This window comes from Symphalangus syndactylus, chromosome 15 (genome assembly GCF_028878055.3).
Source record: "Symphalangus syndactylus isolate Jambi chromosome 15, NHGRI_mSymSyn1-v2.1_pri, whole genome shotgun sequence".
Classification (NCBI taxonomy): domain Eukaryota; kingdom Metazoa; phylum Chordata; class Mammalia; order Primates; family Hylobatidae; genus Symphalangus; species Symphalangus syndactylus.
The window spans coordinates 84,396,147-84,422,127 of record NC_072437.2 but is presented as its reverse complement, the minus strand read 5'-3'; the positions used below and the strand labels follow the sequence as shown (position 1 = coordinate 84,422,127).

At 41.0% G+C, this 25,981-nt stretch overlaps 1 protein-coding gene across 6 annotated transcripts in view; it reads right to left on the bottom strand.

The window, feature by feature from the left end:
- Positions 1-25,981, bottom strand: part of LRCH1 (leucine rich repeats and calponin homology domain containing 1) — a 209,249-nt gene that overhangs the window by 20,902 nt on the left and 162,366 nt on the right. For 4 of the 6 annotated variants that reach the window (XM_055244617.2, XM_063619095.1, XM_055244616.2 and 1 more), the window contains 3 exons: positions 16,606-16,715; positions 11,339-11,476; positions 2,905-2,982 (listed from right to left, as the gene is read on the bottom strand). In XM_055244617.2, coding sequence (XP_055100592.2) covers positions 2,905-2,982; positions 11,339-11,476; positions 16,606-16,715 — 326 coding nt within the window. Of the gene's footprint in view, positions 1-2,904; positions 2,983-11,338; positions 11,477-16,605; positions 16,716-24,469; positions 24,575-25,981 lie in introns of all 6 variants that reach the window. The other 2 variants (XM_055244615.2, XM_055244614.2) reach the window with 1 other exon arrangement.

Below are 25,981 nucleotides of genomic sequence, written 5' to 3'. Positions count from 1 at the left end.
AAACTGTGATTCTATTACATAGGACAACAAATTTTAAGCCTAAGAACACAGCTGTGACTTTTCAATATCTACAGGATGATTTATCATTGTCAGTTAGATATTTAGCTTATAAAATGCAGAACTCAAGATCTCTGCAGTTTGTGTGTATATGTAGATAAGTTATAGACAGAGAAGTAGAAAAAGCTTGCAAATTAGAGGGAAGTAACTACACTGACTACTAGGAAATCAGTGAATATTTTATTACTAAAATATTAACCTTGATGCAATAAGATATAGGTCCTCTTTTTTAGGTCTTTAAAAATGTCTTTTAAAATGTCTAATTGTAGATGGAGAATTTCTGCAAGAAGTCTTGTGATATAATTACCTTTTTAGTGTAAATCATCAATTGTACTGTGCCACATACACACTCAGACATCAACCCTCCTAGGTAGTGAAGGAAGTATAAATATCTAAGGTGGGGTGGGGAAGTCATCTGGTCCCTCAATTTAGTGTCATATTCCTAAGGTAAAAACATTTCATGTACTCTATGAGATGAAAACATGTTGTTTTGAGTATACAGGAAAATGTCAATTGCCTTGCAATAGGAATTTCTGATTTGTCACTAAATATTCTTTACTTATTTTAACATTATCATTAAAGAAGTTCAACTGTTAACACACTTTTTGTCTACTAGCAGTAAATTTAAATCCTAGTCACCAGTAAAATGCCATTGGATTACTCATCAGGATAGATATATATGTGTACACACACACACACACACACACACACACACACAGAGCAAACTTGAAAATCACCTTGGCCGGGCACAGTGGCCCATGCCTGTAATCCTAGCACTTTGGGAGGCTGAGGCAGGCGGATCTCCTGAGGTCAGGAGTTCGCGACCAGCCTGGCCAACATGGTAAAACCCCATCTCTACTAAAAATACAAAAATTAGCCGGGCGTGGTAGCACACACCTGTAATCCCAGCTACCCAGGAGGCTGAGGCAGGAGAATCGCTTGAACCCGGGAAGTGGAGGTCGCAGTGAGCAGAGATCATGCCACTGCACTCCAGCCTGACCAGGCGACAGGTGAGACTTCATCTCAGAAAAAAAAAAAAAAAAAAAAAAAAGAAAAAGAGAAAAAGGAAAATCACCTCAAGCCTTAAAAATAATTCCAAAAATACGCTAAGTGATACTAAACATAGTTAAATGGGACACTGCCAGAAAAAGATCATTCACTGCCTATATTTGAACCTTCTTGGGAATTATAAATTGTACATTAGTGCCAGGGGCATCTTGAGAAATTATGATAAATTTTGCTCTGGATTTTTATGGTAATTTAATTTCCTTTTCTCCACTTTAAAAGGAAATCTTAATTACCAATCTTTACTCACAATAATTGGTTAAGGGCATTTCCATTTTATTTTATATCACTGTAAGCCAAAAAAACATTGATGAGTTTTAAATTAAAACCACAGGGAGTTAGGTCATAACCTAATGACCTAAAGCACTGATGAAGCGCTTTCTAGCACAAACACGAATATTTATCATCTGAAGCTTGCCATGAGAGTTTTGATTCACACATGGGAAATCTTACTAGCCCATGACAGAATCAAATCACTAGAAAAGGTATGTAAGTGCATTCACATATATATTCAAAGCCAAGAAATGTATATGCAATATCAAAATGTACACACAATAGACAGTTTATAACATTGCTGAAAGCAGAACAGATCACAGACAGTCCATTATATAATATTAACACTCTTTAAAAAATAAATTTGTAAGCTTCCTTGTATTGATATATCTCTGACTTAAAGATGTTTTAAATAATGCTCTCCTTTTCCTCAAATAAGATGAGAAGTCTACCACTATCCCCCACCTCTGAATCCCACCAAGCTGAAAAAAGAGGGAAAGAAAGGAATAAAGGAAAAAAAAGGAAGGAAGGATGGAAACAGAAAGGGAAAGAGAAAAAAGCCTTTGTCAATCTCAGTAACTGCTTCTGATCACTGAGTAGAATTATATTGAAATATAATTCTTTATATGCTCAAAACAGTACCTCATGTATTTTTAAAATTACCTTATCCCTGGGGCATTAAGGAAGAAGAAATCATAAGAAATAAACTTCTATCAATTTCTGTTTATCACAATGAGGATAAACTTCTCAATTTATATGGCTACTCCATATTCTGAGTGGATTGCCTCATGTCTACCTAAGAAATCAGTTTATGTTACTAAAAGCAAAGTCTTTAAAAGCCCCCAGGCATCTGCCTGAGGCTGAGGCTGGGTCTGAGGCTGGAGAGAGAAAAAAAGAGCAAACTATATGTAATTGAATTGCCTATTGCACTCAAAGCAAACTGAAGACAAAAATGAAATGCAAATAGTTAACAAACTGTAAAGCAACACACAAATACTGCTATTATTAATGATAATGATTAGTGATAACAATAACTATAGTATTTCCAATGTTGATTTTTTTATCCACATATGGAAAATACAGTTACAGAGAATGATAATCAACAATCAGTAGCTCTTTGCTTAAGAGCCAGGGATAAGAAAACCATCAGCTCCAAAATTCTACTCTATGAAGCCTGAGAGAAGATTCACTTACAGCCCCAGCAATTTCTGCTCTTAGAGAATCAAGCGGATTAAAATTTTTTTTCAAGTCTGAAATTTCACACTTCCTTCAAAATCTTAAATTATTTCCCTTTTTCCTCAGAATTGAACATATTGCATAGTCATTTTAATTTCACTGCAATAGAGCAATTTAGATTAAAAGTTTATATAATTTATTCAATATTATTTCTCAAGAAAGGTTGAGACAAAAAAGCATGTACAAAGCTTTGCATCGATTCAATGGTTCAAACTCATATATTAAATAAAATTTTTACTACAACACAGTTATATGAAGTAAGTTTGATGTTACCTCTGGTACTCCTAATTTTCGGCATGCTTCCAAAAAGTTTTCCACATTTCTTCTGCATTTGGCCATGCTAAGTTTAGGCTATAAATGCAAATATACAGAAATAATGTATTATTAAAAGAGAAACCATTTTAATAACATCTTAAATTTTAAACTTTCTAAATGGCACAAGCAACACATGTTTATTGGAGAAAAAGAAAATAACCCATAAGCAAACAGAAGAAAACAAAATATCACCCAGAAACATCCATCTTAGGTTAAAAACTGTTGGCCGGGCACAGTGGCTCACGTTTATAATCCCAGCACTTTGGGAGGCCGAGGCGGGCGGATCATGAGGTCAGGAGATCGAGACCACGGTGAAACCCCGTCTCTACTAAAAATACAAAAAAAAAATTAGCCGGGCGTGGTGGCGGGCGCCTGTAGTCTCAGCTACTCGGAGAGGCTGAGGCAGGAGAATGGCATGAACCCGGGAGGCGGAGCTTGCAGTGAGCCGAGATTGCGCCACTGCACTCCAGCCTGGGCGACAGAGCAAGACTCCGTCTCAAAAAAAAAAAAAAAAAACTGTTAATAGTTTAGATTCTATTCTTCCAGACATTGTGTTCATATATGCATACATAGATACACATATATACCTATGTATAGATGTATGTATATCATGTATATACACTGATGTATATATATGTAAAATTTTCGGCATACATATATATGTGTATGTTTATATTGTTTATATATATGCACATACACACGTATATATAGTTTTTATGGGATCATACTGTTGTGTAACCTGTTTTAGTTCGCCTAAAGTACACCATAAACATCACCTTCCCCATCAACAAATATATTTCTATATAAAGGGTCTAAATTCACCAGGCCAATTAACCTCCTTCCCACCAAAGCCATGGATATAGAGGCAATATCACAGTAAACAGCACTGAAAATGGTGGATGCTCAGGACTTAACCAAAAGCTTCTCACAATTGAATTAACCTTGGTTAAAGATGGCCCCTGAGGTGTGGGGTGGGTAACAGGCACATTTCACAAATATACTATACTTTTTTACATGGTACGTTTTGAACACTTTGCTGCTAAATTGTAATGTTCCTCCGCTATTCTCCTTAGGAAAGAAGGCAAGAGGCATGACTGATTCCAACGGTGTCGGTGGAGAAGCCACGGTGATAAAGACTGGCCTTATCCTGCTAATATGAGAATGATGGGATTCATTCCATCTTATAGAGGCACAAAGCAACTATCATCAAAATCTAATTTGTACATCATTTATTAAATACAAAAAGAAAAGCCCTGCCAAAAACAGAAAGTCTGTTGCCCTGTGAAACAATTTAAGTTGAAAGCTAAACAAATATTCTCCATCTTGATTAGGGAGGAAGTCACGTCCCTCACGTGGGCCCTACAAAGATGTCGCCAGCAGCTGCTTGGGTGGTTTTGCCCAACCCCTGGCATGTCGCAGGACAAGGCCAGTACATGAAGCCTTGTGCAAACAGAAGCAGACCTGAGGAACATGACATGAAGATAACAGAATGGTCATGGACCTGGCAGATAAGGTACCAAGAGGCATTTCATCACGCCGAGACCCTACCGTTTGTCTCTGATCATTTGGGCCCGTTATCTTCCTTCATTTACTTATGATTTAGGTGAGTCTTTTCTGAAACTCCAAAGATGCCCTTAGGTGAGTCTTTTCTGAAACTCTAAAGATGCCCAACATCATTCCAAATACTTAGGTCAGCCCCAAAGAAGTTAATGGAGAGTGTGCTTCAAGCCACAGAAAGATAATTCTCCCTCTTTGAGAGTGAGGGAGGGCGTCTTCGAAGATTGTTGCCTAACTTCAGGTAGAAAAGTTGTGACAAACACAATGGTTAAAGCTTCAAACTCACCACTGGTCCAATAATAAAAAATTATACCAATTACACTAATTGGAATGCCAATGTTTTGCTTATCAAATTGTCAGAGACTGAAAAAATTCATTTTTCTAAGGAACAGTCTCTAAGCATACTGACAATGATAGCGATTTTGTTCACTACTATATTCCCTCGGTTTGGCAAAAAATATGGACAATATTAGTCTCATGAATGAAGAATTAGAATGCTTTTGCTGGTGATAATACTGGTAGAAAAGAAGCTCTCTCCCTTCCTTCCTTCCTTCCTTCCTTCCTTCCTTCCTTCCTTCCTTCCTTCCTTCCTTCCTTCCTTCCCTCCCTCCCTCCCTCCCTCCCTCCCTCCCTCCCTCCTTTCTTTCTTTCTTTCTTTCCCTCTCTGGCCCAGGCTACAATCTACTTGGCTTGCTGCTGCCCGCGCCACGGACTGCCTGGGACTGCCAGCGCGCGCCACCGCTGCCTGCCTTTTCTCCTTTGGATGCAGGCACGCATTCGCCATCTTGGCCACGCTGGTCGCCAGCTCCTGACGCCGAGAGCTCTGCCCGCCTCAGCCTCCCGAGGTACTGGGACTACGGACGGAGTCTCGCTCACCCAGTGCTCGGTGTTGCCCGGGCTGGAGTGCGGTGGCGTGGTCTGGCCTTGCGGCAGCCTCTACCCCCCGGCCGCCTGCCTTGGCCTGCCAGGGTGCTGGGATTGCAGCCCCTGCCCGGCCGCCGCCCCATCTGGAAGGTGGGGAGCGCCTCTGCCCGGCCGCCCCGTCTGGGAGGTGAGGAGCACCTCTGCCTGGCCGCCCCGTCTGGGAAGTGCGGAGCGCCTCTGCCCGGCCGCCCTGTCTGGGAAGTGAGGAGCGCCTCTGCCCGGCCACCCACCGTCTGGGAAGTGAGGAGCGCCTCTGCCCGGCCACCCACCGTCTGGGAAGTGAGGAGCGCCTCTGCCCGGCCGCCCCGTCTGGGAAGTGAGGAGCGCCTCTGCCCGGCCACCCACCGTCTGGGAAGTGAGGAGCGCCTCTGCCCGGCCACCCACCGTCTGGGAAGTGAGGAGCGCCTCTGCCCGGCCACCCACCGTCTGGGAAGTGAGGAGCGCCTCTGCCCGGCCACCCACCGTCTGGGAAGTGAGGAGCGCCTCTGCCCGGCCACCCACCGTCTGGGAAGTGAGGAGCGCCTCTGCCCGGCCACCCACCGTCTGGGAAGTGAGGAGCGCCTCTGCCCGGCCACCCACCGTCTGGGAAGTGAGGAGCGCCTCTGCCCGGCCACCCACCGTCTGGGAAGTGAGGAGCGCCTCTGCCCGGCCACCCACCGTCTGGGAAGTGAGGAGCGCCTCTGCCCGGCCGCCCCGTCTGGGAAGTGAGGAGCGCCTCTGCCCGGCCACCCACCGTCTGGGAAGTGAGGAGCGCCTCTGCCCGGCCACCCATCGTCTGGGAAGTGAGGAGCGCCTCTGCCCGGCCACCCTGTCTGGGAAGTGAGGAGCGCCTCTGCCCGGCCGCCCCGTCCGGGAAGAAGTGAGGAACGCCTCTGCCCGGCTGCCCCGTCCGGGAAGAAGTGAGGAGCGCCTCTGCCCGGCCGCCCCGTCTGGGAAGTGAGGAGCGCCTCTGCCCGGCCGCCCCGTCCGGGAAGAAATGAGGAGCGCCTCTGCCCGGCCACCCATCGTCTGGGAAGTGAGGAGCGCCTCTGCCCGGCCACCCACCGTCTGGGAAGTGAGGAGCGCCTCTGCCCGGCCACCCACCGTCTGGGAAGTGAGGAGCGCCTCTGCCCGGCCACCCACCGTCTGGGAAGTGAGAAGCGCCTCTGCCCGGCCGCCCCGTCTGGGAAGTGAGGAGCGCCTCTGCCCGGCCACCCATCGTCTGGGAAGTGAGGAGCGCCTCTGCCCGGCCACCCTGTCTGGGAAGTGAGGAGCGCCTCTGCCCGGCCGCCCCGTCTGGGAAGTGAGGAGCGCCTCTGCCCGGCCACCCATCGTCTGGGAAGTGAGGAGCGCCTCTGCCCGGCCTCCCATCGTCTGGGAGGTGAGGAGCGCCTCTGCCCGGCCGCCCCGTCCGGGAAGAAGTGAGGAGCGCCTCTGCCCGGCCGCCCCGTCTGGGAAGTGAGGAGCGCCTCTGCCCGGCCGCCCCGTCCGGGAAGAAGTGAGGAGCGCCTCTGCCCGGCCGCCCCATCCGGGAAGAAGTGAGGAGCGCCTCTGCCCGGCCGCCCCGTCTGGGAGGTGAGGAGCGCCTCTGCCCGGCCACCCATCGTCTGGGAGGTGAGGAGCGCCTCTGCCCAGCCACCCATCGTCTGGAAAGTGAGGAGCGCCTCTGCCCGGCTGCTCCATCTGGGAAGTGAGGAGTGCCTCTGCCCGGCCACCCATCGTCTGGGAGGTGAGGAGCGCCTCTGCCCGGCCACCCATTGTCTGGGAAGTGGGGAGCGCCTCTGCCCGACCACCCATCGTCTGGGAAGTCAGGAGCGCCTCTGCCCGGCCACCTATCGTCTGGGAAGAAGTGAGGAGCGTCTCTGCCTGGCCGCCCCGTCTGGGAAGTGAGGAGCCCCTCTGCCCGGCCGCCCCGTGTCTGGGTAGAAGTGAGGAGCTCCTCTGCCTGGCCGCTCCGTCTGGGAGGTCTACCACGGAGGCCAGAAGCAATGTGGGGGCTGGACGTGGTGGCTCACGCCTGTGGTCCCGGCACTCTGGGGGGCGAGGCGGGTTGATCACTTCGGGCTAGGAGTTCGAGACCAGTCTGGCCAACTTGGCGAAACATGAAGAATACAACAGACAAACCAACCAACCAACTCAATGACAACAAAACAGGTCTACCCTGGAGTCATACTCTAATTTTTTCTATTTTCCTCCCTTTCTGATCCTTTATCCCACTTTCTTTTTCTTCCTCTTCCTTCTCCCTCTTCTTTGTCAAATAGAGGATTGAGTTATTATCACTGATCCATATAAAGTCCCTCTCTCATTTATTTTAACTCCCACCCCCATTTCTATTCCCCGACTTCCCATGTGCAACCTTCCTAATATGTTTGATACGCATCTTTTTGTTTGTATGTATTTTTAGAAAATGTTTATTGTTTTTGTATGCAAAAAAAATTAATAAAAAAAAAAAAAAAAAAAAAGAAAGGAAGCTCTCATCCACTGCTGCTGGCAGATACAACTGCATTTACTGCTTTACTATGAGTCAGATACTAAACTTGGTGCTGAAGATACAATTGTGGAGCCAAAGACAAAATCCCCAGGCTCACTTACCTCTAGAGCAGATGGAAATATTAGCAAGCTCAAGGAAGGTACAGTATCATACAGGATAGTTCTTAGCTGTCATGGAGTAGGTGTGATGGAAAATGAACAAAGGAAGAAACCCTGTCCTAAGGGGTTGAGAATGGTTTGTTTTCTGAATGCTGAAATAGAGAAGGAAAGGGAGCTAGTGATGCTGAAGAACCAAGGAGATTTGTGGGGCAGGTGGGGCACGGCTTTCTAGGCAGAGGGAGCTGCCTATGCTGAGCCTGGGGCAAAGAGCAACGGCACAGAAGAAAGAAGGAAAGCAGGTTCTATGGCTACAGCATGGCTGGGCCTGGTCCAAAAGGGCATCAAGATGCTTGGTGAAGAATTTTTGATAATTGGACATTTAGAAGTGGGTATTTAGAAACAAACTGCATTTCTAAAAAGGAAAACTACAATATAATAAAACAGGCTAAAATATGTTATAGTTAGTAAATTAGGCATTTATGAAGAATTTTAGGCTGGGCATGGTGGCTCACACCTGTAATCCTAGCACTTTGGGAGGCTGAGGTGGGCAGATCACTTGAGGTCAGGAGTTCGAGACCAGCCTGACCAACATGTTGAAACGCCATCTCTACTAAAAATACAAAAATTAGCCAGGCGTGGTGGCAGGCACCTCTAATCCCAGCTACTCAGGAGGCTGAGCCACGCTTGAACCCTGGGGGCAGAGGTTGCAGTGAGCCAAGATTGTGCTACTGCACTCCTGCCTGGGCGACAGAGGAGACTCCATCTCCAAAAAAAAAAAAAAAAGAGAGAATTTTAATGACATGGGGAAATACTTAGGTTTCAATAATACATTTTAAAAATTACTAGTCTATATGAGAAGCTCACAACTAAAAAACAACTTAATTTTACCAAAAAAAAAAAAAAACTTACAGTAAAGAAGACATAATGGTAAAAGCAACAGTGACTGGTTTTGGGTAGGAGAATAAAGAATGATTTGTTTTCTTTTGCTTTCCTTTATTTTCTTTTTTTCACCAGTCACTCATTGTTTCCTATTATTTGTTTAATTTTAAAATTTTTATTTAAAAAAAGCAAAAAAGGTGAAAACCAAAAGATTTCTAAAACGATGTAGCATTTTTCCTGAAGATAAAGGTAAACGGGTATACAATTCATAATGTCCTCTTACGTCTTGTAAAATGATCATTGTACATTGAAATTGAAGGCTGAGGTGTCTGTTGTGTCTCTCTCATAACTTGGGAAAGATTATTGAGAATCTGGCACGAGGCTCAGACGACTTTATGGCAGTTTGGACCTCATTTGAAAAAGATACTGGAGTGTTTCATATTGGATCATGGAATAGAATTTACTGTCCCACATTAAGGCTGCTAGAGGTAGATTTGAAAAAGAAGACAAATTGGTCTTTTTGTCCTCACTATGCTTCTGAGGCTAAAAAAGTGGTTGAACCTTTGAAAGAAAAAATATGTTCAATATGATAGATAAGAAACTAAGATGAAATAACGTCATTGGCTAATTTTTCCTGCTGTCAAGAAAAAAGAAAGTAGGACAAATCATGCCACTGTGAGGCTCTCCTGGGGATGGGAGAGGGCAGAGGAGCTTCACGTGAGCTTCAGCCCAACACACTGAGGCTCTGACATTTTATGAACATGGCACTTTTATGGGGCTCCAAATTTTGAAAACTTGCCATATAAACACTAATGATAATAATGGCTTACATATATGTGTATAGTACATCAAGTATCTTATTTCATACTTGCAAGACCATTTCCATTATAGAGAAGAGCAAATCAAGTTCAAGAGAGGATTGCCCAAAGTTGTACAGCTTTTAGAAGTTTAATCCAAACCTTACATTCTTAACCCCTAAATTCTTCTGCCTCTCTTAACAAACAGCAAAAAGGGTGAGCAGAGATTCTTTTTTCTCTATTTGTATAAATCCTGTGTAGGTTTCAAGGACAAGTTTATCTGTGATTCCTCCACTTTCATCTTAACAACCATAAAACTGACTCTTTGGCTCTCTTCTAGTTCACAACATGCTGTGATATCTAGGAAGAGAACCCTGAGTACAGGCTCTATCTCCTCTACAGCAGAGATGAGGATTTGGGGGGAATTAAGAAGTCTCATTCATGTTCCCCTCCCCACTACGTCCCCAGCATCACCAGTGAGTCCTTGAGTGCAGTGACTGATCAAGAAATTGTTGAAGTCATGACTGCTAACCAACCCCTCTACAGGTTATTCATAATATTTTTCATAGAACTCACATCTTTTCAGGGCTACCCTAAAATCCTCCATGATGAATAGAGGAAAAAGATTCATTTTAGAAGGGAAGTTACCAACCAAAAGAAGCTTTCTGAAAGACTTGTCACTGTTTAAATAATCCCTTGGGAAAAAGAAATTTTTATGTTCCTATAGTCTTTTTTTTTTTTTTGAGACGGAGTCTAGCTCTGTCGCCCAGGCTGGAGTGCAGTGGCGCAATCTCGGCTCACTGCAAGCTCCGCCTCCCGGGTTCACGCCATTCTCCTGCCTCAGCCTCTCCGAGTAGCTGAGACTACAGGCGCCCACCACCACGCCCGGCTAATTTTTTTTGTATTTTTAGTAGACATGGGGTTTCACCGTGGTCTCGATCTCCTGACCTTGTGATCCGCCCGCCTCGGCCTCCCAAAGTGCTGGGATTACAAGCGTGAGCCACCACGCCTGGCCTATGTTCCTATAGTCTTAAAGTTGGCACCTTGATCAGTCAATCAGTAATTTCTTTTTCTTTTCTTTTTTTTTTTTTTTTGAGACAGGGTCTCACTCTGTCTCCAGGCTGGAGTGCAGTGGCACAATCGTGGCTCACTACAGTCTTAAACTCCTGGGCTCAAGCAATCCTCCCACCTCAGCCTCCCAAGTTGCTGGGACCACAGGTACGTGCCACTATGGCCAGCTAATTTTTGTATTTTTCATATTTTTGTATTGTGTAGTTTTCTATTTTTACCAGAGGCAGAACCCTGTCTCTACAAAAAATACAACTTCTGAGCACAGGTGATCCACCCACCTTGGCCTCCCAAGGTGCTGGGTTTACAGGTGTGAGCCACCGTGCCCGCCCAGTAAGTTAAAGTGATTTGCTTGATATTGAAATAAAATTATGTTTCTGTCGTTTATATATTTATTTTAAAATAGTCTCTCATTTTACAGTGAAAATGTTGCTTCATTCAAAGCCATTCTTTCATTCCTTTTCTGCCTTATAATGTTTTGAGGCCCAACGGAAAAGATTTGAGCAAGGTCCTACTGACACCATTGATATCCTAAACCAACAACAGTGCCCCCTAAAAGTGTGTTTTATGTCAGTTAATTTCCCTTTGGTGTTACTTACAACCGCTGGTGATGGGACATGGATGCTTGCAACCGACCGAGGGCGGATGTGGTTGACCAGATGGCACAGGACGACACCATCCATGAGGGCTGCCCCCAGGTCTTCGTGTAGACTGACCTTCAATCTCATCTCAATGCTCTGTTGGGGAAATCAGAAGGAAGCCAGTTAATATGAACACTGAGGTAACTGTGGGTAAAATACATTTATGGGTATTTATGAACTGAGGCACTAATTTCATCATGGGAAATAAGGATAACAATGCCTAGAAAACACTGACATTATTTAACTCTTTCCAAACAGTATCAAAATCTCTCTTTATAAAAACAAATTTAGGTGAGTGTAAAATTTTTAATAGAATGAATGGAATAATGGAATCACTTTTTGAGTGTGATAAATAAAAACCAAATCTGACTGGTTCAGGCAGTCTGCATGGGGCAGAAGAGGGATTAAGAAATGCTTTACTCTGGCCAGGCGCAATGGCTCACGCCTGTAAACACAGCACTTTGGGAGGCCCAGGTGGGCAGATCACCTGAGGTCAGGAGTTCAAAGCCAGCCTGGCCAACATGGTGAAACCCTGTCTCTACTAAAAATACAAAAATTAGCCAGGCGTAGTGGTGGGCGCCTGTAATCCCAGCTACTCGGGAGGCTGAGGCAGGAGAATCGCTTGAACCCAGGAGGCAGAAGTTGCAGTGAGCCGAGACCATGCCACTGCACTCCAGCCTGGATGATAAAGCGAGACTCCGTCTCAAAAAAAAAGAAAAAAAATTATAGACACATCCCCTTCCTTCCCACCCCCAAGTTCCTCTTCTGCCTTGCTCCCATTCTCCTTTCCTTCTGGGCCTCCCATGACACGAATGTTGGATCATTTGTTACACTCCCACAGGTCCCGAGGCTCTGTGTCCACTGATTTTTCAATCTGTTTTCTCTCTGTTGTTCAGATTAGATGATTTCTATTGTTCTCTTACTAGTTTCATTCCAGTTCTTTCCTTTCTCATCTCCATTCTGCTGTGGAGCCCATCCACTGGGCTTTTTATTCTGAATAATGTATTTTTCAGCTCTCAATTTCCATTTGGTTTTTCTTTATGTCTTCTATTTCTTTGCCGAAATTTTCTGGTTCTCTGCTGGGGTATTCTTTTCCTTTCCTTTGACCATGTGCATCATTGTTCATTGAAGCATTTTCATCATGGCTGGTTTAAAAATATCTGTCAAATAATTCTAACATCTCTGCTATACCAGTGATGTCATCTGTAGATTGTCTTTTTTTTTTTTTTTTTTTTTTTTTGAGATGGAGTCTCGCTCTTTTGCCCAGGCCGGACTGCAGTGGCGCGATCTCGGCTCACAGCAAGCTCCGCCGCCCAGAATCACACCATTCTCCCGCCTCAGCCTCCCTCCCGAGTAGCTGGGACTACAGGCGCCTGCCACCGCGCCCGGCTAATTTTTTGTATTTTTAGTAGAGACGGCGTTTCACCGTGTTAGCCAGGATGGTCTCAATCTCCTGACCTCGTGATCCACCTGCCTCAGCCTCCCAAAGTGCTGGGATTACAGGCGTGAGCCACTGCTCCCAGCCTGTAGATTGTCTTTTTTTCCCCTATAGTTTGGGATCTTCCTCATCCTTGGAATGATGAGGGATTTGCAATGGAAACCTGGACATTTTTGTATTATGTTATGAGACTCTGGATCCTATTTAAATCTCTGGTTTAGTTGGCTTTTTTTTTTTTTTTTTTTTTTTTTGACACTGCTCTAGCAGGGGAAGGTGGCTGCCACCATCTTGTTACCGCCAGGTGAATGTAGGCATCTGGATTTTCCACTGGGTGTCAACTGGCCAAGGAGTGGGGGAGGGGTAGGTGCCTCCTTACTGCTGAGTGGGGGTGGGAATCCAGGATTCACATTTGGTCTCCACTGAAACTCTGGGAGCAGACAAGGTTCCTTACTGACCAGTGGGGATGAAATTTCCGGCTCCTGGCTTGGTCTTCTCTGACACCACCCCAGCAAGGGGAGAAGTCTCACTCGACTCAGCCCTTGCTGGTGTGGCTGAGGGGGAACCACAGTATTTCCTGTGGTGTTCAGCTGCAGTAGTGCATTTATGATCTAAAACTTTTGTGTCTTGCTGGGCTGTCCCTTTCCTGGTTATTTGGTCAGAGAAAGTCAGCTTTTATTGTTGTTTTTTTAAAGTCTGTGCCAATTACTGTTTCTGGGTTCCCAGCGACTTTGGCTCCAAGTCTGGATACATGAGGCAAAAAGAAGGTCCCCTGGAGCTCATCACTACGGCGCCCCTCAAGTCTCAAGGACCCTAATCAGTCCGTCTTCTTCTCTTTACCTTCCAGAATGTGCTTACATTTGTTTTATGTATGTCTAGGGGTTTCAGGTGTACTTAATGGGAAGAATAGGGCAAAGTATACCTACTCCATCCTCTTGGAAGCAGAAGTAGAGAAATCAATTTTCAAACCTTAACTAGAGCTTCTGCAACAAAAGCCCCCTTTAACTGAATAACAGCCTATGAAAGGATGACTTAATTTGGTGATTTTAATAAATGAAAACTTGAAAAACACTGCATATAATAGTGTTACATAAATTTCTTTCAGAACTGTCCTGTGTGTGGACAATTGTTTTTAGGTACTCTTTCAGGCTCTAATTTTATATCACTAAATTAAGACATAAATGATCAATATGACCCATGTTTAAGATAAAATTGTAAGATATCACTCCTTGAGGGGCATATCTCAGCTTCTGATCTTAGTTGCATAGATTTCATAAAGTTCACCTTCCCAGTTTACATCACATCCAGATAGTCCAGGCAAATGACAGAGGTTTGACTTTCCCTTTGTGTTTGCTCAATCACCACAGTGGCTTAAAGTGGTGGTAAGAGGTTTTTTTGTTTTCTTTTTAAAATTACTTCCTCCTGACTCTTTGCTAAACCATATAAAAAGTATCATCTGCTATAACAAAGAGGCTGACCTATCCTAATTTAATTTAATCTAAATTTTGTTTATAGGGCTCACTGCTCATTTGTAGAACTCATTGCTCTCTGAAACTGTGTATTTATTTATTTCCATCTTATTTACTATCTCTCCCCAATAGACTATAAGCTTCAGAACAGCAGGGACCTTTTTGTTCTCTCCTACATCCATTACCTAGAATACAGCCTGGTAGAGAGTGACAGTCAATACACATTTGCTAATGAAAGAAGATTTAACATTGAATCTATCTCCTCCAAGAATCTTTCTTTCTTTTTTGAAAAAATTTATTTTAGATTCAGGGGTACACGTACCGGTTTGTTACATGGGTATGTTGTGTGATACTGAGGTTTAGGCTTCTAATGATCCTGTCACCTAAGCAGTGAACATAGTACCCAACAGGTAGTTTTTCAACCCTTACCCCCTCTCTCTCCCCTTTTGGAATTCCCAGTTTATTGTTTCCATCTTTGTGTCCGTGTATACCCAGTGTTTCGCTTCCCCTTATAAGTGAGAATGTGGTATTTGGTTTTCCATTTCTGTATTAATTTGTTTAGGATAGTGGCCTCCAGTTGCATCCATGTTGCTGCAAAGGATATGATTTTTTTCTTTTTTATGGCTGTGTAGTATTCCATGGTGTGTACGTACCACATTTTCTTTATCCAATCCATTGTTGATGCGAGCCTGGGTTGATCCCAAGTCTTTGCTTCTGTGAATAGTGCTGTGATAGACATATGAGTGCAGGTTTCTTTTTGGTGGAACAATTTATTTTTCTCTGGGTATATACCCAGTAATGGGATTACAGGGTTGAATGGTTGCTCTATTATTAGTCAAGAAGCCTTCTTAGACGCCTTTAGTTCATAGTTATGACACTTCTTTTTGAACATTAAAAACTCATGCAGTAATTCATAACGTGCTGTCTTTAATAGCTAATACCAATGTTTTCTTCCTTGGTGATTGATTCCTATATATACTGTTATTTAACCTTCTGTATTTACGTATGATCTTCCTAACCTGACAAAAAGACCATGCAAGTAGACAAATACCTACAGAGTGCCCACTGGGAACTAAGAAATACGACAAGAAATAAGACATCCATGGTCCCTGCCAGCTCCAAGTTTAAGCTTCAGTGACACCCAGCACAAGACTTCCTCTTTGGTAGAAACTCAAATGGTTTGCCTATTAGATAATTGATTTAAAATCTCTGGTCGGTTTGGGGTACAAAGTGAGGATAACTATAAACATTTTTAAAATAATGTAATATTGCCAGGCACAGTGGCATGTAGCTATAATTTACGCCTACCTACTTGGGAGGCTGAGGCCAGAGGATCACTTCAGCCCCAAAATTCAAGGCTGCAGTGAGCTATGATGATACCATTGCACTCTAGTCTGGGCAACAGAGAGAAGCCCTGTCTCTTAAAAATTATAAATTGGGCTGGGTGCGGTGGCTCATGCCTGTAATCCCAATGCTTTTCTACTAAAAATACAAAAAATTAGCTGAATGTGGTGGTGCACACCTGTAATCTCACTTACTCAGGAGGCTGAGGTGGGAGGATCACTTGAGCCCAGAAGGCACAGGCTGCAGTGAGCCAAGATCATGCGACTGCACTCCAGCCTGGGTGACAGAGTGAGACTTTGTCTCAAAAACACATAAATAAATAAAAATAAAAAATGAAAATTAATATTATTAAGTAAATAAATGACAGGGCATTAAACTATACCTGAATTGAAATAGTGTCCAGCATTTATATGTATGTATTATTTTTTATTTACTACTATCTCATATATTCCTCACAAAACTCCACTAAGGTCAACTGGAACCATTTTTTTTTGTTTTTTTAAAGAGACAAGGTCTCACTGTTGTCACCCAGGCTGAAGTGAAGTGGTACAATCATAAATCACTGCAGCCTCGAATTCCTGGGCTCAGCTGATCCTCCCACCTCAGCCTCCCGAGTAGCTGGGATTACAGGCATACGCCACCATGCTCAGCTAATTTTTGTATTTTTAGTAGAGACAGGGTTCACCATGTTGCCCATACTGGTCTCAAACTCCTGGACTTAAGTGATCAGTCTACCTCCTAAAGTTCTGCAATTACGGGCATGAGAAACTATGCCTGGCCAAACCATTTTTTTAGTATGTAAAGAAACAGACTCAGGATTATTAAGTGGCTTGCCCAATATCCAGCAGCCACTAAGTGACCTGGCTAGATTTGAAATTAGGACTGCTTGCAATGTTTCAAAGTCTGTTTCTCAAAAATGTAGAATGTTGCTTAAATTCTGAAAATTCTCCTTTAGTTACATAATATTTCTTGGGTACCTCACGAAGTTGTTCCACCAGCTCTTTCTCTTCTCTCATCTGCTCCATTTTCCTCCGGATTGTAAACTGCGGGTCTATAGATTCCAAATTTCTCTGAGGTCTTAGAAACACTATAATAGAAAGGGAAAAAAAGCCTTTATATAGTGCCTTGTCACATAGGGCTATTTATATTAAAATCAAACAGTATTTTAATTTATCCAAAATAATTCATTTACCACTCAAAGAAACAAAGAAATTCCAAATCCACAAGAAAAGCCTGGCTCAAGTATTTTAAAAAGAGACTATATTTTAAATTGTACTAGTTTGTGTGGGCTAACAAGCTGTATTTTTCAGCGATAATAAACTGAACCCAGGGCAAGGTCTGGGTCATTGGGACCATTCCAAGCCACTTGCCTGACAGATGTCCTACTTCACTCATCTTCCCACTGTCTTCATTCTAAGTTTTTATTTACACTCAATCCTTTCATTAAATTCAGATAATTTATTTCAAATAAGGCTCTAGAATTGTATGTATTAAAAATAAGCACAAGTTAATGTTTTTGTTGGCATAAAGTTTTTTATAAGCCTGAGTTAAGAACTAAGTGATGATTACGTATTTGAGGGTGCGGTAGAAAAATTCTGCCTTCTAGACTGTCGCTGGCAGACTATCTAAAAAGTCAGCTCTTTGGAGATGAGCAAGGACTCCTTTTAGGAAGGCTGGCAAGATTGGAAGTAGCTGAAGGGCTCATGGCTGGCTTCAGGTTCTTGAAGTCATGACTTCCAAGAATAGTAACTAACAGCGGGGCATCCTCTGAAATGAGCTGAGAAAACATATGCCCTTCCGTATGAAGGAAAACATCTTTTAGAGACCAATCAAGAAGGTAAATAATGTTCTATGTATTGGAAAATGACTACAGGAAGAGTTTTAATTAACTTTTTAATGATACAAAGCCCAGGCAGATTTAAACTTGATTTTTTTTTCTTCTCAGAGATTTTTATCCTTGCACATAAGATGGATGAAAGAGCTGTTCAGAGTCTTGGTTCCCCCATCACATAGACCTTCAGATTGAGGTAGGGAGGGAAAGTCCCTCAGAAAATTTTGGGCAGAGAACTCCAATGTTAGAAATCCATACCACATAGAAGGCTGCATGGTGTACTGCAATTACAGAAGTTTCAATCATGATAATTTAAATAATGCTGAATAAGAGAGAATGTGTAATTTTTATTCTACCCTGACATACATTTCCTATGGACCTCTTTAGAAACTATTTCAATATTTCAGATTTCTAGAAATTAAATATGATTTACAAATAGAATACTTTGGATACAAAGACGAGTCCACTCGGTGTAATCAAAAGTCCTGTGCTCACCTAACTACAATATTTTAATTTCAATTTGTGCCTTTGAACGTGCATTCTCCTTCTCACATCTCAGTATTTTCTTTCTAAATTAGTTCTAAGATACTTGAATTCACATTCTGATGCTCTATGGAAAATGAGAAAATTGACATATCTTAAATGGTCGACTTAGAGTTAATGGAGAAAGAGGATGATTTAAGGTACACAAGGCCTGTCGCCTTCTGGAATCTCAGAGAGGAGTCAGCTTGTGGCCTGGGGCCTCTGCTGGAAGCCAGTGAGGGAAGTCACAGACAAAGAACAAAGGCAGTCACAGGAGGGCTGTCACCAAGTCCCACAAAACCCAAACCTCACAGGACGTAGAACCAATTGTTTAAAAAGTAAAGCCAAGGTCAGTAAAAGGACAGAGTGACCAGGTAGGGAAAGATGAAAAGTTCACAGAGAAAAGGGAACTGAGGAAAACTCGGACAAATTAGGACACATGGAAGAAACTGGAGAATGAATCACATTTTACACCATTTCAAGCAAAACCAAAAAAGAGAAAGATATAAAAATATAAAATCTAGAACTAATTTGCACCACCAAATTTACCAAAAAAAGGTCAAGAAATGCAGATAGAGTTGGATAATACACACATATGCCAGCAAGGGGCGCCTCAACACCGTTTAAACAAATCAAATGTTTTCTTTGGAGCTGTTATTTTCCTTTGCCTTTTTTCCTGGGGGTAATCTTATCTAATAATATTTTCAATATGCTTTTATTGGCAGATTTCAATCTGAATATGAAACTATCAGGAAGTTAAATGAACCATGAGCTTTTGTTCAACACCACGTTGCCTTATTAGAGCCCTATGTGAGATATCAGGATAACGAAATGGTGTCTGGGTTTTACTTTCCTGGCATCATTTTTTAATTTTGCATTCCTCTGTATCTTAAAAATATAACATGCATGCGTGGGCATTTGCTCTATGAATGGTAAGCAATCAAAAGTGTTTTAAAAACCAATTGAACTGTATTTTTTAAAATGAACACTTAAAGTTATCAGGAATACATAAAATTATCAGAAATAATGACTATATCACTATTAGTTTTCTAAATGTATTCATTGCTATGACATATAAGAGAACTTAAGGCAGTCTCTTTAGGCTCATAATAAATCTAGCAAGTACAAAAGTGCTTGCTTATTTTGCTGGGTTTGTTACAACAGAATAACTTTACTGGGACCATTAAAGTACCTCTGATTAAATTACCTACAGTTTTTTCTTTTCTTTCAAGTCCTATTTAAATAATAAATCCAGTGACCAGTCTGGGTCCAGGCCTCAGGAAATTGATCTACAAAAGAATTATTCTGCTTTTCCTTAATTTCATATCACTAAATTTCAAGAGCTCCCTTACTTAATCCAGTGGAATAAAATTTAACTTAAGGCCATGAGACAATATTAAGAAGCAGTCCCCACTGTGAACATGTATTTTTCAAGTCAAACGCTCCTGTGACTGCTAAAGTGTAAATAAGAAAAAAGATGGGTGAGAGAGCAGAGTGAGTGTGTGTTACGAGTGTGTGGAAAGAGATGAAGAGGTGGTGATTGGTTTGGGGGTGGCGGTGGAGAGGGACACAGTCTCACTCTGTTGCCCAGGCTGGAGTGCAATGGTGCGATCTCAGCTCGCTGCAACCTCAACCACCTGGGCTCACGCGATTCTCCCATCTCAGCCTCCTGAGTAGCTGGGACCACAGGCCTACACCACCATGCCTGGCTAAGTTTTATATTTTTAGTAGAGGTGGGGTTTCGCCATGTTGCCCAGGCTGGTCTGGAACTCCTGGACTCAAGTGATCTACCTGCCTCAGACTCCCAAAGTGCTAGGATTACAGGTGTGAGCCACCGCGCCTGGCCAAGGTAGGCAATTTAAGATGAAGGAAAAAAAATAAGTTCTGCTTAAATTAAGCCTATAGTTTAATTACTGTATGTTGTATAAATAACATTTATTTTTATTTTGTTTTGAGATGGATTCACTCTGTCGCCCAGGCTGGAATGCAGTGGCAGGATCTCGGCTCACTGAAACTCCACCTCCCAGGTTCAAGCGATTCTCCTGCCTCAGCCCCCCAAATAGCTGGGATTACAGGTGCCTGCCACCATGCCTGGCTAAATTTTTTATTTTTAGTACAGACAGGGTTTCACCATGTTGACCAGGCTGGTCTTGAACTCCTGACCTCAAGCGATCCACCTGCCTCAGCCTCCCTAAGTCCTGGGAATTCAGGCGTGAGCCACTGAACCCGGCATAAGTAACATTTAAAGAATGAAAAAGATTTGCACATATACACAATTTACTTAGCAGAAGAGATAAGCATGGACCCTGCAGGGTATAATGAAATGCTTATGTAGAATATCAAATTCATCCTTGCAGATATAGGTCAAATTCCACTGATCTTTCCATTATTTTCTGCCTTGTCTTTCACTCTTTTCCCAATCCTCATCTCTGAGCTGGGAGTAATCTCTGTCTTCTGTGAGCATACAAAATTCTTTTATCTGTGTCTCTCCCATGGCACCCACCACTTTCTGTCTTACAGTGAGTGATATTTCGCTCCATTATGGATCTGTAAATGTTTATGTCTGTTTCCAACTTGTACCCTCTATTCCTGCCCCACAAAGCAGTGAGTGGGGCAGAATAAGTTTGTTGAATGAGTAAATGAAACAAGTGTTTCAAACACTCCCTCATTTAAAGCTCAGTCTATTTGGAGAGCATCCTTGCAAAGATTATTCTATCCTGATGATCAGTTGCCTGAGTTTTTCCTCCTATGAATAATCTCCTAAACTTAGTTTCTAGGTGTGAATGCATTAGACTCTGAAATAAATGTTACATGAAAGCAAAGAGATTTTGGCTGTCTCTTTCAGAGCTGCATCCATAGTAATGAGCATCACGCATAGCACATAATAGGCACTCAGCAAATATTTAAGGATGTGTACAAGAAACCATTTATGTACTTGTTGTGAGAACATCTTTGAGTTAAGCAAAGAAAGCCCTTTGCTCTAAAAATTGCCCAAATGCACTTTCCCATTTAATTATTGCATGAAATGCACTCTTCATATAAAAAATTTATACCTAAATTTAACTCAATGAGAGGAGATTTCTTCTCTGTGGAAACATGAAGTTTTAAAATGTAGCTCTCAACTTCTCCTTGGAAGTTAAGAACCTGAACTGGACATGATGTTTAAGATATACAAACTCAAAGGCAGCAATATCTTGGCTTTGAAAAAATATCACGAGCTTTAGATCCAGGCTACTGTGAATCAGAACTCTCACTAGCTGATTCATTCATTCCCTTCTGGTGCCTAAAATTGAACTGGACACATTCTGTGTCCTCAAAATGCTCACATTTCTTCTTTATGGTCTTAGACAATTTAGTTAACCCAGTGACTGTCAACCTTACTTGAACACCACATAACATCCCATAAAAAAAAGTAAAACAAATGACCAGTGCTTAGACTCAATGCTACACCAAATAAATTAGCATTTCTGACTATGAGGCCTAAGCGACTATAGTTTTACAAAACGCCCAGGTGATTCTAATATAAAACCAGGGTTGAGAGCCACTAAAAAGCCTCTTATATCCTCAGTTTCTTCATTTTTCTAATGGGAAAAATAATACCTATAGTGCAAGATTACTGTAAAAAATTAAGGAAAATATCTGTAAATTGGTACAAGATACATGGTTATTTCAGAGACTAATGTAAACTGGTCCATTCATCCATTCTCTGGTGATAACTTAAAGATTAATTTTCAGTAAGTATAAATTAGCACCTACAAATTCACTGCAAATGAAAGAGCAAAAATGACCCCAAAGAAGATAGAAATGGTTTTTAACTTCAAAGTGAAGTGAAGAGGAAAGATTCAGTAAGAGGACACAAGAGCAGGGGGAAAAGCAGAAGTTAAACTATCAGGTTAAAAACGGAGGTTAAAGCTGTCCCATCCAGCTCCAGGGGTGCGCCCAGAAAAACCTACAGACAAACTTCCACATCCTCCTTCATCCACCTTATGGGGCAGAACTTCGGGGACTTTGAGAACTCAAACTCCCAAGGACCTTCTACCCAGGTTGCCAATTTTAAAAAATCTGTTTGAAGAATAAATTTTAGAGAAATGGGGAATTTAAAATGAGATAGAACGGGAATAAAATATTTGCAAGAATTTAAATAAAAGGATAATTTTATATAAAGCAAGACAGTGAGCAAGGTAAAAAAAGGACAACTTTACCAAAAATAATCACTAAAATGTATAAATAAAAGTCAAGTTACATTATGTTAGATTGAGCTGGTAATAAGATGATGTTTATTTATAAAGGTTATTTACAAAGATAGCAGCCAATATTGAATAATGGAGAAAATATGAGGAAACAAAACTGATGTAATCAGCTTTGAAATGCCAAGAAAGGTCCCTGAATAGGATCTTCTGCTTCAGAGGAACCAGTAAGAACAACATAAAAAGTAGTCTGTGTTCCTTTTCCAACATTAACTCATAGACTTGTGAACATATAGTGCAGCTTCTTTAACAATAACAACAAAAAAAGCATTAGAAAATGTATTCCAATCACAGGTCAAAGTTAAGAACAAAGAGAATGAAGATAAACATAAAAGTCAGATCTGGGAACCTAAACAAATATTTGTAAAGACTATTTCTGTACAGAAATTGTTCTGTTGCCCAGGGCATAGTAGAAACAAATTGCAAATAGGAAAAAATGACAACCTCCAAACATCTGACATGATCGACTGAACCATGAGTATTGAAAACGATGGCTTTATTATTATTGTGGTACAGCATAACAGCTGCATGTGAATTCTTGGAATTTTTACTCATAGAAAAAATAACTTAATAACTATTGCAAGGTTATTTTATTTTTAGAAAGATTTCCACAATGATTATTTTCTGTGGAAATTTAAGGATTTTCAATCAAATGAAAGCAGCCTGAATGTAGATGCAGCAGAGATGATTCCAGAGTTAGGAACCCTGGTACGGCTTCACCTCCACCTCAACCCCACAGTGTGACCCACGCAGCTCACCCCACCTTTCTGGTTTTAGTCTGTTCATCTATAAAGATAGTAATTCCCCTGCTACATAAGAAGTCTAATTGTTTCCCAGCTTAAAAAAAAAAAAAGTCCTTTGGTTTCAGATATCATTCCTAAGGAAATACCAAACCACACATAAATCTTTCATTCTAAGCTTTATTTCCTTTAAACAACATTAGGCCCATAAATAGCTATACTTTCTGAAAAACAAAAATGCCTCCCCTCCATTAGAAAAAAAAAATTTAAGTACAGAAAAGGTTTATCAAGAAAGTCTCCATTTAGCCCTCTTCAACTTCCAAAATTTAAAACTGGATGGTATAAGGAGGGCCATTTGTTTCATAACTGTTGTTTTTTAATCCTATTTATTTTCAGTTTAAAAATTTAGAAATCTATGAAATATTAAAATTCCTTTTATAACTACTCTGCCAAAGTATACATTGTCCTTCTCCATAAGGAAATTGTAGAAGCATTTTTGGTTGAATTTTAACCAGAAATCACAGCAAGTGTCTTAAACATATATTTTCCAGGTATTACATATAACATACTTAGATGAAAAGATAATATTATCAGAAAACGTATCTTCCCATTGTGTTTGCATTGTGGTTATACCCTGTACCTCACTACTCTTCCCTATAAATCACATTCTCTGTTTCACTTAACTCGACTGCAATCACTTTGTATTCTGAAGTAAAATGTTTAAAATTTGAAGATTTCAAAGACCAGGATGAAATTAGACTAGCATGGAGATTACGATATAGGTGGTGTGCAGGTCTAAATAATTATATTTTATTGTAAACTCTTAGGCTATATAAGATTCAAAATTAAAAGATATCCACATGAACACTAGCTGAGTGTCCTCGATTTTTTATTTACACATTAGATTTTCAGGCCAAGTTACTATCCTTGAATGTCAAAAAGATGAACTTATATTCAAGAAGGTATCAAAAGTCAAAACAAGCCAATAATTTGGAAAAAAAAGAGGCAAATAATTTATCTTCATTTTTAGAAATTTCTCCACATTAACATTATTTTCAACGCAATACTGTAGGATCAGCCATGGTACATTTTAATTACCTTAGAAATCTCACATGGAAGCATAAACAGTAAAATATCAAACTCTAAAACCATTTAGTTCAGATGCAGGAACAAGCAGAGATAAATCCAAAAGTGCAAACCCCAAATATTCGTAAACAAGCGAACAAACCAAAAAACCCAAGCAGAAAAGGGTAGAGAAGAAAGTATTATAATGCCTTCCCCAAATCCAGAATAGTCAAGTTAATTAAACTGGAGTTTGACAAACTGCTAGAGAACAATCCACATGCACTTTTCTGGACTTCACTTTCCAGGCTTATACATTATTTCTCATACCAAGCATGCAAGTGAATATACTCTATCTTCAGCTGCACAGAGATCAATGTTCAGTATACGCATTGGCTTATTAATGAGAACATTGGAGAATAGGTACAAAGCCACCTACCATTGTCACTGTCTCCTTCAGATGGAACACTGTAGCTAGAGCTGTCCCATGTCTGTGCCTGTGTAAGTGTGTTGAAGGAGATAGGAGGAAGAATGAGGGCTGGGTCTGCAGGGGAGCCAGAGAGCCAGTCCACGTACAGTTGCACAAGGACCAGGAAAAACCAAAGGGGCAGCAGCATTTCACAAATGGCACAGGGTTTGCATGGAAATGAAGAGTGGATTTCATTTATATGGGATTTAATTTCAAATGCACAATATAGGAGAAGAATGAAAGATGGTGCATGGAATAAAAAGAATGATAAAAACTGAGTGTTAGTACCCATCAATCATACACTTTGCATGCAGTTCATATTGTTAATCTTAACAATTCTGCAAGCCCACAGACTTAGAGTACTAATGAATCAGGTCAGAGGAAAGAAGGAGTACCCATAGGTTAGGTAGATAAAAAGCAAAAGACCTGCCAGATACCTTCCTCAAAGACTTTCTAAAAAACTAACAAAATACGATTCACACACACAAAAAATTGGTGACATAGAATAAAACTTAATATGTATAAATATATCTATTATTTAGAAATAAAACTACTATAGAATCATCATTTACCATTAGTGATATTTTTCTCCAAAGCAATGTCAAATTTCTTTTTAAACACATCTGTAGGTCTATTGGCATGCTTTATAGATAGCTGAATCTAGCTAATTCTTTTCTCAATCCTGGACATACCTCTCAATACTGTTTTCAATATTGCTCAATTAAAAAACAAAAAACAAAAAACATTGGAGACTAGTAGAGTCTATTTAACAACAAATCCAATTAACCAACAGAGATCAATCAATTTCAAGAACTTCTGAGTTGGTCACTTATGAAATGATAACAACTCTTATTTTTGCACTAAATATCCATATGGCAATTTCATATTTAGGAAATATCTATATTATTTTTTATTCAATCATAAGGCAGGGCCAGTAAAATAAATGGATATAGTTCTAGATATAAATATTTGGGTATGTGCAGTTGTTTTTGTTTGGGAGGAAAACACAGAAAGAAATGAAAGAAACTGTCACCCTACTTGAAGAATCTAAGTTCTTATTTCAACTTGCTAATTTAAGCAGTCTGTTTTTATTTATAACACAGAAATCACATAAATCCACATACTTTCAAAATAAAAATTAATTGGCTCTAAGCATTCTAAAGCTACTTGATCAAAAATGGTTTCTATCTTTTAAAACTATATGCTTTCCAGTTAAGATTACTGTATATATTACTTTCCAGAAAATGTGAAAAATACACTTAAGCATATATACTATTTTAAAATTATTAAATAAAATGAAAAAAATCTCCATACATAATGCAAGTTTTTAAAGTTCCAACATGTCACTTGATGATCCTGAAGGTAAACAGCATTATTTATAGCAACCAAACTCCATAGAGCTTTCAACAACAAGAACAATTTCCACATTGGTTAGTCAGCATTATAGAAAGGCTGGAAGCTTGGAGAGGAAATTAACTTTGT